Source organism: Polypterus senegalus, chromosome 8, assembly GCF_016835505.1.
Source record: "Polypterus senegalus isolate Bchr_013 chromosome 8, ASM1683550v1, whole genome shotgun sequence".
Classification (NCBI taxonomy): Eukaryota; Metazoa; Chordata; class Cladistia; order Polypteriformes; family Polypteridae; genus Polypterus; species Polypterus senegalus.
In genome coordinates, this window is record NC_053161.1 from 187,802,459 (window position 1) to 187,820,959 (window position 18,501).

General features: G+C 40.2%; 1 protein-coding gene across 1 annotated transcript in view; it reads left to right on the forward strand.

Moving 5' to 3' along the window:
* The window catches only part of LOC120534524 (NACHT, LRR and PYD domains-containing protein 3-like), a 70,216-nt gene that overhangs the window by 45,316 nt on the left and 6,399 nt on the right, over nt 1-18,501 (forward strand). Inside the window, exons 7-8 of the mRNA XM_039762125.1 lie at nt 626-802; nt 7,765-7,817. Of these exons, the coding sequence (XP_039618059.1) occupies nt 626-802; nt 7,765-7,804 (217 nt within the window). The 3' untranslated portion in view covers nt 7,805-7,817. The remainder of the gene's footprint in view (nt 1-625; nt 803-7,764; nt 7,818-18,501) is intronic.

Here is an 18,501-nt window from a genome sequence, read left to right on the forward strand (position 1 = left end):
TGTTACTGATATGTCTGACCAACAGGCCACATGTGGACATGAGAAACAGGAATAGACTGAAATAGAGAACTGCACTTAATGGGGTAGAAAACACAAATGTGCTGAGCTGATGTCCTTGTCACTTCTGTTAGTTCATCAGATAAAACTGCATGGAGCAAAAATAAGAAAAACTGAAGAAGAGTTAAAGAAAGAAAGAAAGAAAGAAAGAAAGAAAGAAAGAAAGAAAGAAAGAAAGAAAGAAAGAAAGAAAGAAAGAAAGCCATGAAATCCCTGTATGCGTCTTGTCTTCACACCACATGATGTCTGTCCCTCTGCGCTTTTCTTATCTTCTTCTCCATTCAATCCCAGTGTTGTCTTATTACATTTCTTCTCTAAATGTGTCTCACTACAGAGGAGACTCCAGCAGCTCACATGCATTTTGTTTTTCTGCTCATCTTGCTTCTCTTTGACTTTTTTATTTCATTCCCAAGATGCTCTTTCATCTTGTTACTGGTCTTCCTACTCACTGTTTTCAGTTTCTTGTTCTCTTTGTCATCATTGTGATGAGCCTCTCCTCTCCCATCCTGTATGTGTGACCTGAGACCCAGCATGTGTTCCTTACACGTCTCTCTCTTCTTCTCCACAGCCTGTCTTCATGTTGTCTCACCTCCAGATGTTGCTCAGCTCTCTCCTCAGCTCTTTCTGCTCCACACTCACGACTGACTGAACTGAACCTGAGTGGCAACAACAACATGAAGGATTCAGGAGTGGATCAGCTGTGTGACGGGCTGAGGAGTGAAAACTGCAAATTAGAGAAACTGAAGTAAGTGAACACCAAGTGTGAGTGTGTCTGTGTGTGTGTGTGTGTGTTTGTGTGTCATGAATTTTATTTCTTATCACATTATGGCTCTGACCTTGTGTTTAATCAGGACAGACTGCAGTGTCCCTTATGGACAGACAGATGGACGTGAGGTGACACAACTGCAGATTTCCTTTAATAATTCAATTCATGAAGACAGCATTGTGACCCTGAGTCCTTCCACCACACTGGTCACTCTCCTCATCCGCTCTGTCCAGACTGTTGTTTTATCTCATGTCCCACAAGCCCACGCTGTCCATTCTTTATATTAATCTTGTACTTGTTCCTGTCCTCCATTGTCACTTTCCCCCTTACACTCCTCTGATGTCCTCACTAAAGTTTGTTAAAAATCACTAAAATAGAATAAGGACGAGAAACACAGTCAGTGTGAGGAGAAGAGACGACTAAAGTGACTAAAGACAAAGAGTAGTGGACAGCTAGAGCTGGACTGGAGTGACAGATAAGGACAAAGAGAATAGAATATCAAAGATAAGGAGAGACAAGAGGAGGAGATGAATAGAATGAAGAAAAGGACGAATAAAAGAGGAGGACAAGGCAGAGGATAAGGAGAAGGAGAGAGAGGAGGACGGACAGAGGAACAGGAGGAAAGGTGAGAAGCAACAGTAGAAATGACCAGCCAGCCATACACAGAAAGAGAAGGTGACAGGGAGGAGAGGATTAGGACTGAAGGCAGTGTGGACAGTAAGGTGGGAGACACAAGAAGTGACCGCCATTATAGCCAAGTGGACTGAACAGGCCGACATCATTCTACAAGACATGACACCAGGTCTACACAGAACATCGACATATATCTGTCAGTGGGCTTAGTGACCGACAGGTGGACACACACATCATGTGCAGTAGACGTCAGAGACACTGAGAGGATTCTGGGAAGGTGACCTCAGTGGGCGTGTCAGTGAGATACTCCAGTGTGAGGAGTGGCGCCCTCTTGTGTTTGTAACTCACACTTGTGTCTCTTGTGGGACATTAAAACAAGAATCTCACTACATGATCAGTGTAGGCTGTCACATGACTTCCTCAATAATCCAGTATATAGCGCCTTTCTGATATTTTTATACTTACATGGTCTTCACTGATGTCATCACTGGTCCAGACCCTCTGCCTCACAAATCCTTCTTTATCATTTCAGTCAGTCAGGGTCTTCCTCAATGCCAGCTGACAATCAAATTGGCGACAGGAGATGTGAATAATTTGACGTCACTAAGGACACCAGTCACACTAGTCCTGTGCCCCACTGGTCACTCTGGTCACTGCGTGATTCTCTTTACAACTAAATACAAAGCTGTGTGGTGACACATGTCAGGGGTCAGTGGTCGTGTGCAGGTTCTTAAATTAAAATGGTGGACTCAGAGGGGCGAAGGTGGATGTGGTAGTGTGGGGGAGCAGAGCAGCCCTGGAGTGTTGGTGGTGAATTGGCGGAGCGCACTTTACACCTGCAGACACGTGTGCTTCAGCCAGTGTCCTCATTAGTGTTCTGGGGTCTGGAATTAGACACCTGCACCCCAGTGAGTTAAAATGAGCTGAGCAGGATAGTCAAGAACAAAACTGAACAGGAAAGAAAAATGTAAAGATGGAGACAAAGGATAAATGAGAAATAAAGTAAATGCAGAATTGTGGCTGAGCTGATGCAGTGGAGTGGAGGTCAAGAAGTGGCTGTGAGAGGAGTGAGGACTCGGCACTCAAGGGGTAAGGACAAAACCTACTTCATTTTTATCTATGGATTATTATTGACTGTGTACTGTGATTTTAACCTCCACCAATCAACACTCTTTTAATTGGGGAATATTAAATTATTTATTTATTAACTTATTTATTGAAGAAGCACTTCACTTTATTTAGGTTTTGAACACTTCATTTTGTTTTATTGTCAAACCATTAAGCACTTACCATCTCCTTTTGCTCGTTTGTGTTCTTATTGCTCGGCTCATCCTCAGACTTGACTATTGACGTCTCAGTTTCAAGGGAGTGTGACAGCTGCGGCCACCAAGGCCATCATTAGCCGGTTTAGAGCACGTGGATCAGAGAGGCCACAGAGGAGTCACAGGGCGGCTTTGAGTCAACATATTTCAGTGTCATTAAAACGGACATGTGGGCTTTCGCACAAAATAACTGCTAAGTACAAAAGGACAAACTCAGGTTCAAGCCTGACCTCAGATGACTGGGCCAAGACAAAGAACTGGGAGGACTAGAAAAAGGCTGAGCACAGCTTGGAGAAAAGCAGGAGAGAGGACAAGATGAAGAGCTGAGACAAGCTTGGGGACAATTCTGTGCACATGGCTATGTGACAAGTGACAACTAGTAACCCACAACAAGAAGAAAATGTAAAGTTGCTCAACCCGCCTGACAGACCAGCTGGACCAGTCCAATGGCAGATAAAAAAGACCACCGGACATTCACAAAGCTGCTGCTCACTTCTACAACAACATATTAGAGGTGACTCAGGACAAAGGGACACCATGTGACTGCACTTTCATGACATTTCCTATCCATTAAGTCATGAAGAAAAGGATATTGTAATTGTAATGTGATGACAAGATTTCAAGATATCTCAAAATCACTTTCTGTAAAATTGCCTATTCTTTCAAAGTGACATCCTGTCTATTATAAGATATCTTGAAATATATTTCACATATCTTAATTTGTATTGTAGATGGGTGAAAATGCTATCCCAATACTTTGAAATAAGTTAATGTATTGTTAAATCTCAAGTTGTTTTTGATTTATCTTGAAATACATTCTAAGATATCTCAAGTGAACTAGAGACCCACTTAAAGATATCATGAAATTAATTTGAAATCTCTAAAAATGTATTTTAGGTCTTTTAAATAAAAGAGAATTTCAAGATATCTTAAAATAATTTCCCATATGGTGGGCCAAATGAACATTTAGAGATACCTGGAAGTGAATTTTAGATATCAGTCAGTCAGTCATCATCCATCCATCCATTATCCAACCCGCTATATCCTAACAGGGTCACGGGGGTCTGCTGGAGCCAATCCCAGCCAACACAGGACACAAGGCAGGAACAATCCCAGGCAGGGCGCCAGCCCACACACACACACACAACATGCACACAGTAGGGAAAATTTAGGATCGCCAATGCACCTAACCTGCCTGTCTTTGGACTGTGGGAGGAAACCAGAGCACCCTGAGGAAACCCATGCAGACACGGGGAGAACATGCAAACTCCACGCAGGGAGGACCTGGGAAGCAAACCCTGGTCTCCTAACTGCAAGGTAGCAGCGCTACCACTGTGCGACTGTGCCGCCCATTTTAGATATCTCACAGTGAATTAAAGAAATATGGAAATGCATCTGTTTTGTCTTAGTAGAGTGATATTTTACTCTACTTTCCCTTTTTGTATTATTAATATGTAGCCTTTGTCAGAATTCCTCAAATCTCACAGACTTACCAGTGTTTATCAGGTATTGTACCATATAATTTCTCCCCACCTTCCCTTCCACATCTATAAACTCAGACAATTAGGTGTAGTAAAAGACACGCAGGAGTTAAGCTGCACTTTAAATAATGGATTATTGATAATATTCATAAATAATAACAATAAGCAAAGTACATTTGAATATTGGCAACCATACAACCTGATAATTGCTGCTGTGTGTTTCAGGTGGCGCACAGACTTGTTAGTTACTTTAAGTGTCTCTAGTTAAATCCTCATTCGTGGTCAGCCATCTTCAGAACAGGCCGCATGCCTGTCTCAATATGGCTGCCAAGCTGTGCTCTTCATTGTGTTGTCCTTTTCAGTTCATGGTGTGTGAGATGTTCCTTCATCAGTTTGGTAAGAGAGAGAATGAGGGGTAAAGCAAGCAAATTTATAGATTCTCTGTCCACATCCTACAGTCAATTGGGCGTTGTGGTACTTAAAGGCTTCTGATACAATCCAGTTCCAAACAGCCATAATTCAGACCAATGGGGCAGAGAACACTTTCACACCTACCACCGTGAAACTTGGCATTTAGGCAGCCTGGACATCCTTTGGGGATTGACTGAAAGACTTCAGCAGAGAAACATTTACTAAACTTGTTTGAGGCACTTAACCCGAATCCTGTCATAAAACTCCTAAAAGGGGGGGAATGGGTTCTTAAGCCATCAAACTATTGCTGTTATTATCAATAATGTAACGCTAATATTACATTGCTTTGTCTTAGTTACAAATAAAGACATACAAAATATTTATCAGCTTGTGTGCAAAATGTCGCATCACAACAGCATCTATTTCAAGATATCTGAGATGCATTTAAAGATCTCGAAATCACCTCCTATTGTTCTTTCACTAGGACTTCCTGTTTATGTTAAGATATCTCAAATTGTATTTGAGAATATCGCAGATTGCACAGGAACTTATTTTAAAATATCTGAAAATATAATTAAGATATCTTAAAAAGCATTTGAGAAATCTTGAAATTCATAGTTGTTTGAGTTATGTAAAATACATTTTTGGATATCTCAAATTCATTTCAAGATGTCTTACATTGGGTATCTGCTCCACCTGAGAAATCTTAGAATGCATTTCAAGATATCTCCAATTGAGATTATTTGAGATATTTTTAAAAAAAACATTAAATTGTTTCCAGATATCTCAATAGCATTTTCAGATATCTACTGTACAACTTAAGATACCCAAAATAAATTTACGGATACCTTGAAACAGCTTCCTGTCCACTTTCAGATATGTGAAATACATTTCAAGATATCTCAAAATGACATCCTGCACATTCCAAAATATCTTAAACACATTTTCAGATATCTCAAATAACTTCCTGTGCATTTCAAGATATCTCAGATGCATTTTGAAATATCTTAAAATAGACTGAATGTCCCACTGAAAGAATAAGACATTTTGAAGGAAGCAATTTTGAGATTTTGAAAGGGTTTTGAGATGTCATGAAATGCCCAGGAAATTATTTTAAGATTTCTGAAAATGTATTTGAGATATCTTGAAATTCATTTCAGATATCCCACACTTTATTACAGATATCTAAAAATGTTAAGAAACTTATTTTAAGATATCTCGAGATGAGCTTTAGACATCTTAAAAAGTAAATTGCATTTTAAGATATCTGAAATGTATTTTGAGATATCTCTAAATGTTATTTTGGCTTGCCATATTAAAATAGACAGGTAGTCCCATTGAAAGAATAAGAAATTTTACAAGAAGGGAGTTTGAGATATCTTGAAATGCACAAGAAGTTATTTTAAGATATTTGAAAATTTATTTTGGATATCTTGAAAGGCTTGTGAGATATATTAAATTTTATTACAGATATCTTATAATGTTAAAGAATTTATTTTAAGATATCTCAGAATGACTTTTAGATATCTTATAAAGTAAATTACATTTTAAGATATCTGAAATTAATTTTCAAATATCTGTAAATATTAATTTGGCTGCCATCTGTAAATGTATATTAAGATATCCTGAATTACATTTCAGAAACTTCAGAAAATCAGTTACTCATTTGCCAGCTCACTTAGTCCTGAATAGGGTTGAAGGAGGTGCTGGAGCCTATGCCAGCTTGCACAGGCCACAAAGCAGGAATAAACCATGAACAGGATGCCAGTCCATTGCAGGGTTAACAGCACCAACCCCAACCACACACACAAGCCAATTTAGTGTCACCAATGCACCTAATATGAACATTTTTGGATTGGGGGTGGTAATCAGAGCAACCAAAGGAAACCTACACAGACACAGGAAGAGCATACAAACTGTGTGCAGTGAGGACCCTCGACATGAACCCTGGTCTCCATACTGAGAGGCAACAGTGCTAGCGCTGTGTCACCATGCTACCTACATCTTAATATCTCAAATTACACAGCATATTAGTTCAAGATACGTTGAAATCTATTTAAGATATCATAAAATGAATTTCAGATTTCTTAAAAAGCATTTAGAGTTATTTCTAAATGTTAACTTGGCTTGCCATAATAGTTGCATACATTACCCAGGTTGGTGAATCTCCAATTCTTTGACACAAAGATACTTGTCTCTCAACACCCACCACAATAACACCCCATTGTGCACATCACTGGGTATTCTCAGTAAACTCAGAACATGGAAAGTCATTGATTAAACAACAACCCTCTCAACCACCAGCAACCACCTAGCTGAGGATATGCAGTCTTTTTCATTTTTTGTAGAGACTTTTAATTAAAAAAGTAAATAACAGGCAGAAACATTCAGAATTAATGCAAAAAAAGGTCACTAGTTGGACTAAACATATTTCTTCTTTTGTGAATGAAGTGAGTTTAGCTGAGAGCAAAACACTTTTTTTTTTCTTACAAGTGAAACATTGAAATTTTTTGAAATTCAATTGTTCAAATCATTTCACTTTTCACTATTTGACACTAATGTCAAAATGTGTCTGAAATTTACCAAAAGTAATCCTCGTGAATGAAGAGTGGTTTGGGAACTCAAAGAGCCAACTGCTGATTGTGAGCTCAATGGCTTGTTGGACTCTCAAGATCTGGAGGGCTCGTTGGTGTCACTTATGCCCTGTTGTCCCGCCAGTGGAAAGAACATTGAATTTCACAATGTAATCTGCTCTGTGCCACAGATGTGTGTTGTTACATGACATTACATGACAATTGGACTGGACGTAATGCTGAGACCGAGACATACTGACATCATCCTTGAAAATGGAAGAGAAGCAGCTGAGAAATTTGTGCTCTGAGGTGTGAGAGTTAATTAAAAATACATTTTGATCCTAAAAACTTTGTGTTTTGGTTTCCACTAAGGAGCCATGCAGGAATTTTTAAAGATTTTTTTTCATGTAAAAAGGTTTATTTATGCCTTTCATTCACCTGCACAGGAGTAGGAAGTGCTGAGAGTTTGGGGGAGCATTTGGAAAAGTTACTTGTACTTGTTCTTGTTATTTGTATTCCAGCTTCTGTCACCAAGGCAGGGCAGTAAGCAGCAGTAGCTGACACTGACATCTCTGTAAGTAAATAACCGGCATCTTATAAATAACAGAAAAAAACAATTCATTAGTGGGGGAAAAAAGGCAGTGACTGACTTGAAAGCAATAAAGAGAAGAGCTCAGCTGACAGGCGAGTAGCAGTAAGACGTCTATCAGACACAAGTTGTTGTAGGAGTAGACAAGACAATAAGAAATGAACCAGCAGTGGATATTCAGTAAGTGTGTTTTTCTAGATTGAACAGTTCTTAGCAGTCAAGAAAGTAGAGCAGTTAAGAGGGCAACAGTTTAAGGACAATTTATTACAACGAAAACGAAGGAATACAAATAGTGCGAGTGGGGAGCTTGTAAGTAAGTAATAAGAGGAGCGCAAAGTTAAGAGAAGAGACAGGGAAAAGTAAAAAAAATAAAATAAAATTTTAGTAATCCACAGTCAAATTTTAATATTGAGGCCAGTGCAGTGTAACCCCTGCTGGATGTTGGACTTTTTAGAGGATGTGTTGGAAGATCCTGTAGTCTTCTATGATGGCTACATCTGCAGGATATGCCAACTGATCCAGCACCTCAAGCTCAGAGTCGCTGAACTGGAGGAGGAGATGGCTGGCCTGCGTTGTAGTAGAGAATTGGTGGACCTGGCCCAGGTGTCCTTTAGAAAGATAGTGTCCACTAGGTGACGCTGGACGAGACTCCAGACCAGAGAAATAGTGAAAGGTGGATCACGGTCACAAGGTGAAAGGTAAAAAGTACACACTGTCTGGAGGCATCAACCACAGAACTGGAAGTGTGAAATTGTTTTCAGGGCCATGCAGAGCTAGACAGTGCCTCTGAAGATTCTAAGGAGGTAGACAGGCATGAGGATCCCCACCGGGCCACCTCAATAACAGTTCCTGGAAAGAGAGAGGTCATGATAGTTGGAGACTCAGTCATTAGGGGGAATGAAGCGCCTTGCATACAACGTGATTCCTGATTTTAAGAAAGCTCTCCCCTTCCTTTTGATTGCTTTGGTAAAGTGCATTATGGGGTACTTGATGTTAAGAGTTTTTAGTTTAAAATGGTGTGTCAGTCTGGTGGGCATGGGAGCTCCTATGTGAAGTGATGAGATGAGCTGATTGTTTGTTACATGCAGGCAGAGTTAGCGCAGCTCTTCTAACATTATGCAGGTTGTTTGACAGGGAACCTGTGCCCACTGGGATAAAGGAGCCTGAGTAGGTTAGATTGGGAGGAAGAGTGAAAAAGAGAATGGAGGGAGGTGATATCAGAGGTAAGAAAAAAGAAATGTCAGGTTCAAGGCAGAGCTGGTGCAGTGGAGAGGAAGCGTGGTGGTGAGGGAAGTTGGCCCGTTGCTGAGCCACAAAGGGAGCAGGCATGACCAACCAATTGGAGAAGTCCTTTGGACGCTGAGTGACAAAAATAAAACACCATTGATGTTAGAAACACACTTTTATTACTCACTTATCAGCACACCGACATGTGTTACCAAAAAGCCCACTTACTTTCGCAAGGGCCTTAATACTCCCAATATGGACACAACACCACAATGCTACAAATAGAAGTGCAAGATAAAGAACTTAACAACATTATCTCTTTTGGATAAGAAAAAACAATTAAACTGCCTAACGCACCAAATACTCATTTATATGCACAGAACTAATGATTACTCTTCTTCATATCAAAAAAAATGTGGCTATGCTAATCACTTACTGTGCTATATTCTGCCTTTAATGCTTTTAAATGTACAAAAGGAGACGTCTCTTTTTTCTTATGACAGTCAGCAAGCTGGTCCTTTGTAGGCGACCACAAAACTCATTGGACTTTTTGATCTTGAAGATGTTCTTTTATCCCACTTAACTCTTGATGAAGTCTTTTCTCTGTCACAGACTTGATGGATTGAATCACCCCAAGTAAGCAGTAGGTGTCTGTAACACAAATGACCTGAAGACCATTGTGTCTTGAGGCACTGACTGTGAGCTCTGAAAAATGTTTACAAAGACAGATTGCACTTGCGATGTATTCAGACATTGCTTGGGTTTCTCCTCCCCAAGTACTTTATTCTGTTTTTTTTTATTCTTTCCTACTGCCAACAAAGGGGTGAGAATCAACATCCACCTCCTGCCAAAATAATCAGGCATCCTCCTTGTGTGCCACCATCAGGAAGATTCCCTAGTGAGACATCACCAAAAACAACAAATCTCAATGACTCGTCTCTTCCCAGGTTTTGAGATTTCAAGGCCACTTTTGCCTAAAGACCTTGTTGGCTTTGTGTATTGTTTGAACAGTAACATGTTTTGTGCTGGGTAGTAAAAAGTGTCCATCAAATGAGACATCAGGTCTGCTTTGGTTGGCAACCCAGAGAGCCTGCCCTGTTTTTGATTTTAGCTGTTCCAATTAGGTGCACTGAGGGGAGCGTCCCCTTTTAAGGATTTAGAAGAGACTACAGCGGTGGGCTGAAGATTCTCTGTATGGCTTTCTTGAGTATCTATATATATAATTCACTAAGGCAAGACAACCATGGAAAGCATGCCGGAAGGGGCGTGGATTCACTAAGCCGCCGACAAGTGAGACACCTATGGCGCACGAAGGAAGGAGTCACGCCCACCAACTCCAAGACCATTGGATACGACGACAACTCGCAGGGCTACGCCCACCAACTTGGACGCGACGACACAGAAAAAATGGCGTCATTTATGTTCGTCTGTCGTAGAGGCCACATGCAGTGCAGGTCAGGTTAATGTCATGTACCTCCAAGCTACGTTGACTGTTCATGGAGGCATGTTTCTCGTGGAGGTGAGTCGCCATATGCAGCGTGTGAAACGGTTTGCGAGGGGTATCCCATGGGATCCTTAAAACAATCCTTTAAAACTGAGGTTAAAGCACAATGAAGGAATCAGTCTTTAAAAACCAATAAGCCCTGTGCCTCTGTTTCATTACCGTCTCACCTGCTTCACCAATGCAGGCCCTACAACAGTCGAGACGCTCTGTCAGCAGCTTACCTTCTCTGTGCCTGACCGGTTCACACAGAGGCAGCGCCAAAGAAAGCCGTGCCACAGACAGACAGAGGCACACACACAGGCAGCTGGTGGGCGGCTCTCCGTGAGTTTCTCTTTCCAGCGGGCACATGACCAGGCGGTGAGTATGCTTCGAGAACGAGAGTGGACGCGGCGTGCGACTGGGCACATGAACAGGCAGTGTGTATGCTTCGAGTGCGAGGGTGGACGCGACAGGACCATCTAGGAAAAATCATGTGGCGGATGTGATTCGCTGTATGCAGTGTGTAAAACAGTTTGTTTGTCGCAGATGTGAATCACAGTATGCGGCGTGTAGAACAGTTTGCGAGGGGTGTCCCTGTGTCTTTCCAGCAGCGTGTGAAACGGTTTGCGAGGGGTATCCCATGGAATCCTTAAAACAATCCTTTACAACTGAGGTTAAAACACAATGAAGTAAGCAGTCTTTAAAAACGATTTTTCGGTTACGACGCACGACCTCGTGCACCATAACAAACTGTTTTACACGCTACATACAGCAATTCATATTCGCGACAAACATGCGTCTTCTTCACTCATGAACAATTATATGTTGCTCTCTCCAGAGTTCGATCTTTTCATTCACTTTCTGTTGTATCCTCAAACCCTCCCTTTTTAGACAACTGTGTCTTTTCCGAAGTGTTCAACCATCAATAAACACTTATGCGGCGTTTGTTATGCCGCTGGTTTCACTATTGTGTTGCATTTTGCTATCTCCAGAGTTCCATCTTTTCATTCACATACTGTTGTATTCTCACACCAACCCGTTTTAGACAACCGTGTCTTTCCAGAAGTGTTTACCATTCAATAAATAATTATGCATGAGATTGAGCCTGTGTCTAGGCGTGGGTAAGCCGTTGAACCCCATTCGGGCTGCAAACCGTGGATTTCTCACTAAGTGCGAATCATATGCTCCCACTGTTTTCGTCCCTACCCTTTGTACACACCCCCCTCCCACACGTTGACTGTTAATAGAGGCATGTTTCTCGCGGAGGTGAATCGCCATATGCAGAGTTTGAAACTGTTTGCGATGGGTATCCCATGGGATCTTTAAAACATTCCTTTACAGCTGAGATTAAAACACAATGAAGTGAGCAGTCTTTAAAAAACGAGTTTTCGGTTACAACGCACAACCACGTGCAACATAGCAAAGTGGTTTACACGCTACATACAGCAATTCGCATCCGCGACAAATATGCGTCTTCTTAGATACTCCTGCACTTTGTACACACCCCCCTCCCACCTCGCTACGCCGCATGGATGATTGTGTGTTGGTTAGTTCCGTGCATTGTTACAATGTTGCTTTTCTTGCTGATTTATTACATTACCGATTTTTCAAATGTTAATTTTCTCCCTGTGCTTAAAAATGATTAAAAAACCGGCCTGATTATGCGACGTATGGTACGCCGCGGGTTGGCTAGTACATATTGTTCCATTGATACTTAGAACTTCCAGTCCTACATAGCCGAAGTTCTCATACCCTTCATCACCATCCTGGAAAGTTGATCTGAGGTATGGAATAACTGAGATAGAAAAGTTATGTGTGCCCGCCCATATAAAATCATCAACATGACATACAGTATAAGAATTCCATTCACAGCACCTTCTTCATCTAACCAGTAAAAAAACTAAGCTAAAGTCCCATCTGAGCCCTAAAGCTTAAACTTCATTATTTTCGTAGTAGTTCCACCTGTATATATAATAGAAATTAATTGGTAAAGTGAAATACATAGAAATATAAAGAAATAAACAAAAAGAAAGAAAACACTTTTAACCTGATAATGAAGAAAACTAAAAATAGGTAAAAATTTAAGTTTTATTACACTTTCAATAAAGTAATAGATAAATGTAATGGTAAAGATATATAATGGATGTAATTAAGGACAATACACATAATCCAAACAGACAATATTGGTCTGCTGATATGGTGACTGGAGGACAGACCTGCACAAGTTGCTTTGTAATGTCGGGGCACCAACTGGGTGTCCCCCTTTAATGAAGTCAAATGAAACAAAACAAAAGTGGACGCGATGGCCCAACAAAACACACCTTTTCAGCCCAATAGACAAATTGACTTTGCAGTTGTGTCAATCCATGTTGAGTTTACGGGTCAGGCAGCAGACTCCATCCTCTGGTGGGCCGGCAGCTTTTCAAGAGTCCCACCCAGGAGGACAGGGGCAGCTCTGGGCACTTGGGCTGAGTCAGTTCCCCTCATTTGGTTTCTTCTCAGAGCTGCAGGTGGATAAGGAGAGACAGTCAGTGTGAGCGCCCCCTCTCGTCTCAGAGTGGTATCACTTACCTCACAGAGACAGGAAGGTCATCTCCAGGTGGGCACACATGCAGGACAACTTAAATAACTGTTTGCATGTACTCTTCAGAATTTTTTTTGTATTATATATGTTTTTATTTATTGTTGCATTTATCTGGAAGTTGTGATGTAACTGTGTTCTTCATTATTTAAAAATATTCATAATTGTTTATGTTGTATTCTTTTTGGTTTATTATTTCTTTACATGTATATGCATTCTCCTTAATAATTAATATCTATTTTATGTTTTTTGCTATTTTATTTAATTATTACTCTTTACAATTTTGTTATGATACCACTGCTTTTTATGAGTTATTCTAATTTCCTTTGTGTTCATTTCACTTATTCTGTCTGTCGTTGGGTGTCACAGTACCAGTGCTGGTGCCTTGCAGCGTGGAGATGACAGCTCAAGTCCCAAGTGCTCTCTGTGTGGAGCTCACGTGTTCTCTGCTTGGTTTTCTTCCACAGTCAAAGAACATGCAGGTTATTGGACTTGGTGTTGTTGAAGTAGCCCTGTGAGTGTGTGTGTGTGTGTGTGTGTTCACCCTGTGATGGACTGGCGGCCTGTCCAGGTGCTGATCCTACTTTGTACCCAATTACTGATATGACAGACCTTGTCCGTTACAGGAGATGGACGTCTGAGGCGGAATCCGTTAGCAGTGGTGTTATTTTTTCGATTTTTTTTTTCATAATTCCTAGGTACCCTTTATTTACTCAACTCGGGGGTTGTTCAATTATAGTATATACAAGCATATATAAACATGAGTGGCAGGAGTAAGACTCCGAAAGAAATGGAAAAGACGGCTAAAGCTGCATCCATATCTGATCAGACATCAAATTCAAGCTCAAGGTACGTCCTGTCAGAGACTGACCTGGAATGGATAGGTGAAAGCACAGATTTACCAGGACTTGACGCTGCTGCATCATCCCCAGCCAAGAGCGAAAGCAGGAGTGAATGTGCAAGTGAATCGGGCTGGGAGAACTCGTTGATTCCAGAAGGTTCAGTAAAAATGAAAATGGCCTTACTTTCCGTGTTGACATCTATCCCTTGTTAGCCAATAACATCAACTGGGCTTGCTATTTCACCTGCAGAATTCAGGGAAGACCAAAATGATCTGTCCAAGCTGAAGGCAATGATCACAGCAATGACCACCGCTCAAGACATAAAGGAGCTCAAGGATAATATAAAGAAGGATATAAATGGTATAAGGAAAGAAATAAAGGACATACACAAGACTAATGAGAAGCTGCTTCAGGATATTAAAAGCCAGAAAACTCATTTAAATAAACATTTTGAAGCAGCCTTTAAAGGTATGCTAGAAAAAAATGAGGAAAACATACTGCAAAATGCATCTAAATTTGAGAATAACTTAGAGCAGACCCCCCGTGACCCTGTGTTAGGATATAGCAGGTTGGACAATGACTGACTGACTGACTGATTGACTTGGAAGATGTTAAGCAAGCACTCATGACTTGAAATAGCGGAACAACTGGCATCTAACCTGACAAAAAAGCAGCAGCTGCAAATTCCAAATGCAAAGTGTTTGGAGACAAACTCGCTGCACTGGAAGATGAATACAGAAGTAATAATATCAGAATCAAAGGTCTCCCTGAGAATCATGAAAGTCAAACCCAGTGAAATTTACAGCTGAACTATTCTCTAAAATAATTGGAGAGGACTTCAAATCAGACACCGAGATAGCAGCAGCTTACCACATATGGGGATCGAATACCTCAAAGCCTAGGACTTTCATCGTGCGCTTTGAAAAATTACAGTTTAAACTACATACAATATTACTTCTCAGACAGAGACAAGAGATTATATATGAAAATAGCCACATTTGTATTTTGCCTGTTTTCACCCTCAACAGCTGCTAAAAGTGTCACATTTACAGCATTAAACAGAAAACCGAGATCAGATAGAGCCTCTTGTATCCTGACAAACTGAAAGTGGACATTCAAGGCAAGTTCTAAGACCTAAGAAAACTGATCCTGACACTTTTTGAAAGACAATCGTGAGTTGCATCGTGTCCTGGGATGGCAAAGAAGATTTTAGCAGCTATAGGACTCATTCACAATGAAACTCATTCCCCAGTTATACATTCTATTTCATTATCTGCCATCTTTTATGTTTTAATTACAGTTATATGAGTTTATGTGGAATTTTTTTCCTTCAAAGTGGACTGTTTAACATCAAACCCTTGGCTTATTGTATTAGGGCTTACTATCAAACGTTGTCTGCTTATCCAGGTCTGCTGTTTAACGTCATTCCCTGGGTTTACTCTCTCAAACTGTTTAAGATTACATTTTATGTTTATGATATTTGGACTGAACTGTCAATAGATATCATTATTTTAATCCTCATGTGCCGCTTCTGGGGGGCTTGTTTTGTTTTGGATGTGCTCTGTCTCTGGGTATGTCAGAGGACTGGGACTTTGGGACATGTGGTTTAGCTTCACTTGGGGAGGCAAAATGGGGGAATTAGGGGGGTAAAAAAGAGAGCAAGCTGTTTCTTATCTATTCTTTTAATCCTTATAGTGATAAGTGCCAATTTAACAATAGGCTTCATGTCAATAACTCCTGGAAAATTGGAAATTAAGGTCAAAGGTGTCTTATGTAATAATGTACCTGACATCTTGCCTGAAGAAGGGGCCTGAGTTGCCTCAAGCTTGCATATTGTAATCTTTTAGTTAGCTAATAAAAGGTGTCATTTTGCTTGGCTTTCCTCTACATTCATAATGGCTAACACGGTACAACACCCTAGTACTACTGACATACAAGACACCTGTCTGCTTGGAAAACCCTAAGCAAGACTTACATTGACAGTCCACCTTCATCTCACATCTGGAAGAATTAACATTGTCAAGATGAATATTCTTCCTAAGCTCTCTTTTATTTCAAAACATCCCAATATACATCAATAGATAGTTTTTAAGAATTAGATTCAACCGTAATCTAATTTTTTTGGAATTCAAAACATCCACGTATCCAAAGAGCAACCCTACAAAGACCTAAAGCAGAAGGTGGCATGGCTCTACCTAACTTTCAATTTTATTACTGAGCAGCAAACATACAAACTATAAAAACCTGGACATGGACACAAATAGATGAACATACACAGGCTTGGTCCGAGTAGAAATAAAATCCTGCAATACTTCTTTATTTTCCTTGCTTTGTACCCCACTAAGTACAAGTCATCGCCAATATACTAACAACCCAATTGTGCTTCACTCACTCAGAATATGGAACCAATGTAGGAAGTACTTTAAGATAAAGAAGCTTTTATTTGTCGCACCTCTGCACGATGACCACCTTTTCCCATCCTCTCAAACGCATACACAGTTTTTTATGTCTTGAAAACATCCAGGATTAAATCGCTTAGAGATCTGCCCATAAACAATGTCTTTACATCCTATGAACAATTACACTCCAAATGTAACCTTTGCAGCAACACATTTCTTTCACTACCTTCAAATGAGAAACTTTGTTAAACAGAACCTGCCCAATTTTCTTCACCTTCCACTTACTTCTAATCCAGAAAAAATATTGTTCAGTCTTGAGGACTCAGAGAGCATTTCTTTAATATATAAAACCATTTTACAGTCCCTCCCTTTCAAAGATCCCAGAGTACAGTGGGAAAAGGATCTCTCATTGAACATCTCAGAAAAGGATTGGAAGGCAGCAATGAAGAGAATTTACTCAAGCTCCATATGTGCAAAGTATACAATTATTCAACCCAAATTATATATCGAGCACATCTGTCTTGTTTAACATTGTCCAAAAGATCCAACCTGCGAACGTTACAATCAAGTTCAGGCCTCAATGGTAACATGTTTTGGGCCTGCACCAAATTAACATCATTCTGGACCAAAATCTTGAAATGCCTCTCAGACAGCCTTGGAGTCACAATCCTCTTAACCACCTAAACAGCTGTGTTTGGTGGGCTCACGGAGGGCTTCAAGTGGAGAAGGACACACAAACTGTAATGGCCTTTACTACACTTTTGTCACAACAACAACAACATTTATTTATATAGCACATTTTCATACAAACAGTAGCTCAAAGTGCTTTACATATTAAAGAATAGAAAAATGAAAGACATAATTATAAAAAATAAATCAACATTAACATCGAGTAAGAGTAAGGTTCAATGGCCAGGGGGGACAGAAAAAAAAAAACTCCAGACGGCTGGAGAAAAATAAAATCTGTAGGGATTCCAGACCATGATACCGCCCAGTCCCCTCTGGGCATTCTACCTAACATAAATGAAACAGTCCTCTTTGGATATAGCAGGTTGGACAATGACTGACTGACTGACTGATTGACTTGGAAGATGTTAAGCAAGCACTCTAAGGAAAGAAATAAAGGACATACACAAGACTAATGAGAAGCTGCTTCAGAATATTAAAGGCCAGGGAACTCATTTAAATAAACACTTTGAGGCAGCCTTTAAAGGTATGCTAGAAAAAATGAGGAAAACATACTGCAAAATGCATCTAAATTTGAGAATAACTTAGAGCAGACCCCGTGACCCTGTGTTAGGATATAGCAGGTTGGACAATGACTGACTGACTGACTGATTGACTTGGAAGATGTTAAGCAAGCACTCATGACTTGAAATAGCGGAACAACTGGCATCTAACCTGACAAAAAAGCAGCAGCTGCAAATTCCAAATGCAAAGTGTTTGGAGACAAACTCGCTGCACTGGAAGATGAATACAGAAGTAATAATATCAGAATCAAAGGTCTCCCTGAGAATCATGAAAGTCCAAACCCAGTGAAATTTACAGCTGAACTATTCTCTAAAATAATTGGAGAGGACTTCAAATCAGACACCGAGATAGCAGCAGCTTACCACATATGGGGATCGAATACCTCAAAGCCTAGGACTTTCATCGTGCGCTTTGAAAAATTACAGTTTAAACTACATACAATATTACTTCTCAGACAGAGACAAGAGATTATATATGAAAATAGCCACATTTGTATTTTGCCTGTTTTCTCACCCTCAACAGCTGCTAAAAGTGTCACATTTTACAGCATTAAACAGAAAGCCGAGATCAGATAGAGCCTCTTGTATCCTGACAAACTGAAAGTGGACATTCAAGGCAAGTTCTAAGAGCTAAGAAAACTGATCCCGCCACTTTTTGAAAGACAATCGTGAGTTGCATCGTGTCCTGGGATGGCAAAGAAGATTTTAGCAGCTATAGGACTCATTCACAATGAAACTCATTCCCCAGTTATACATTCTATTTCATTATCTGCCATCTTTTATGTTTTAATTACAGTTATATGAGTTTATGTGGAATTTTTTTCCTTCAAAGTGGACTGTTTAACATCAAACCCTTGGCTTATTGTATTAGGGCTTACTATCAAACG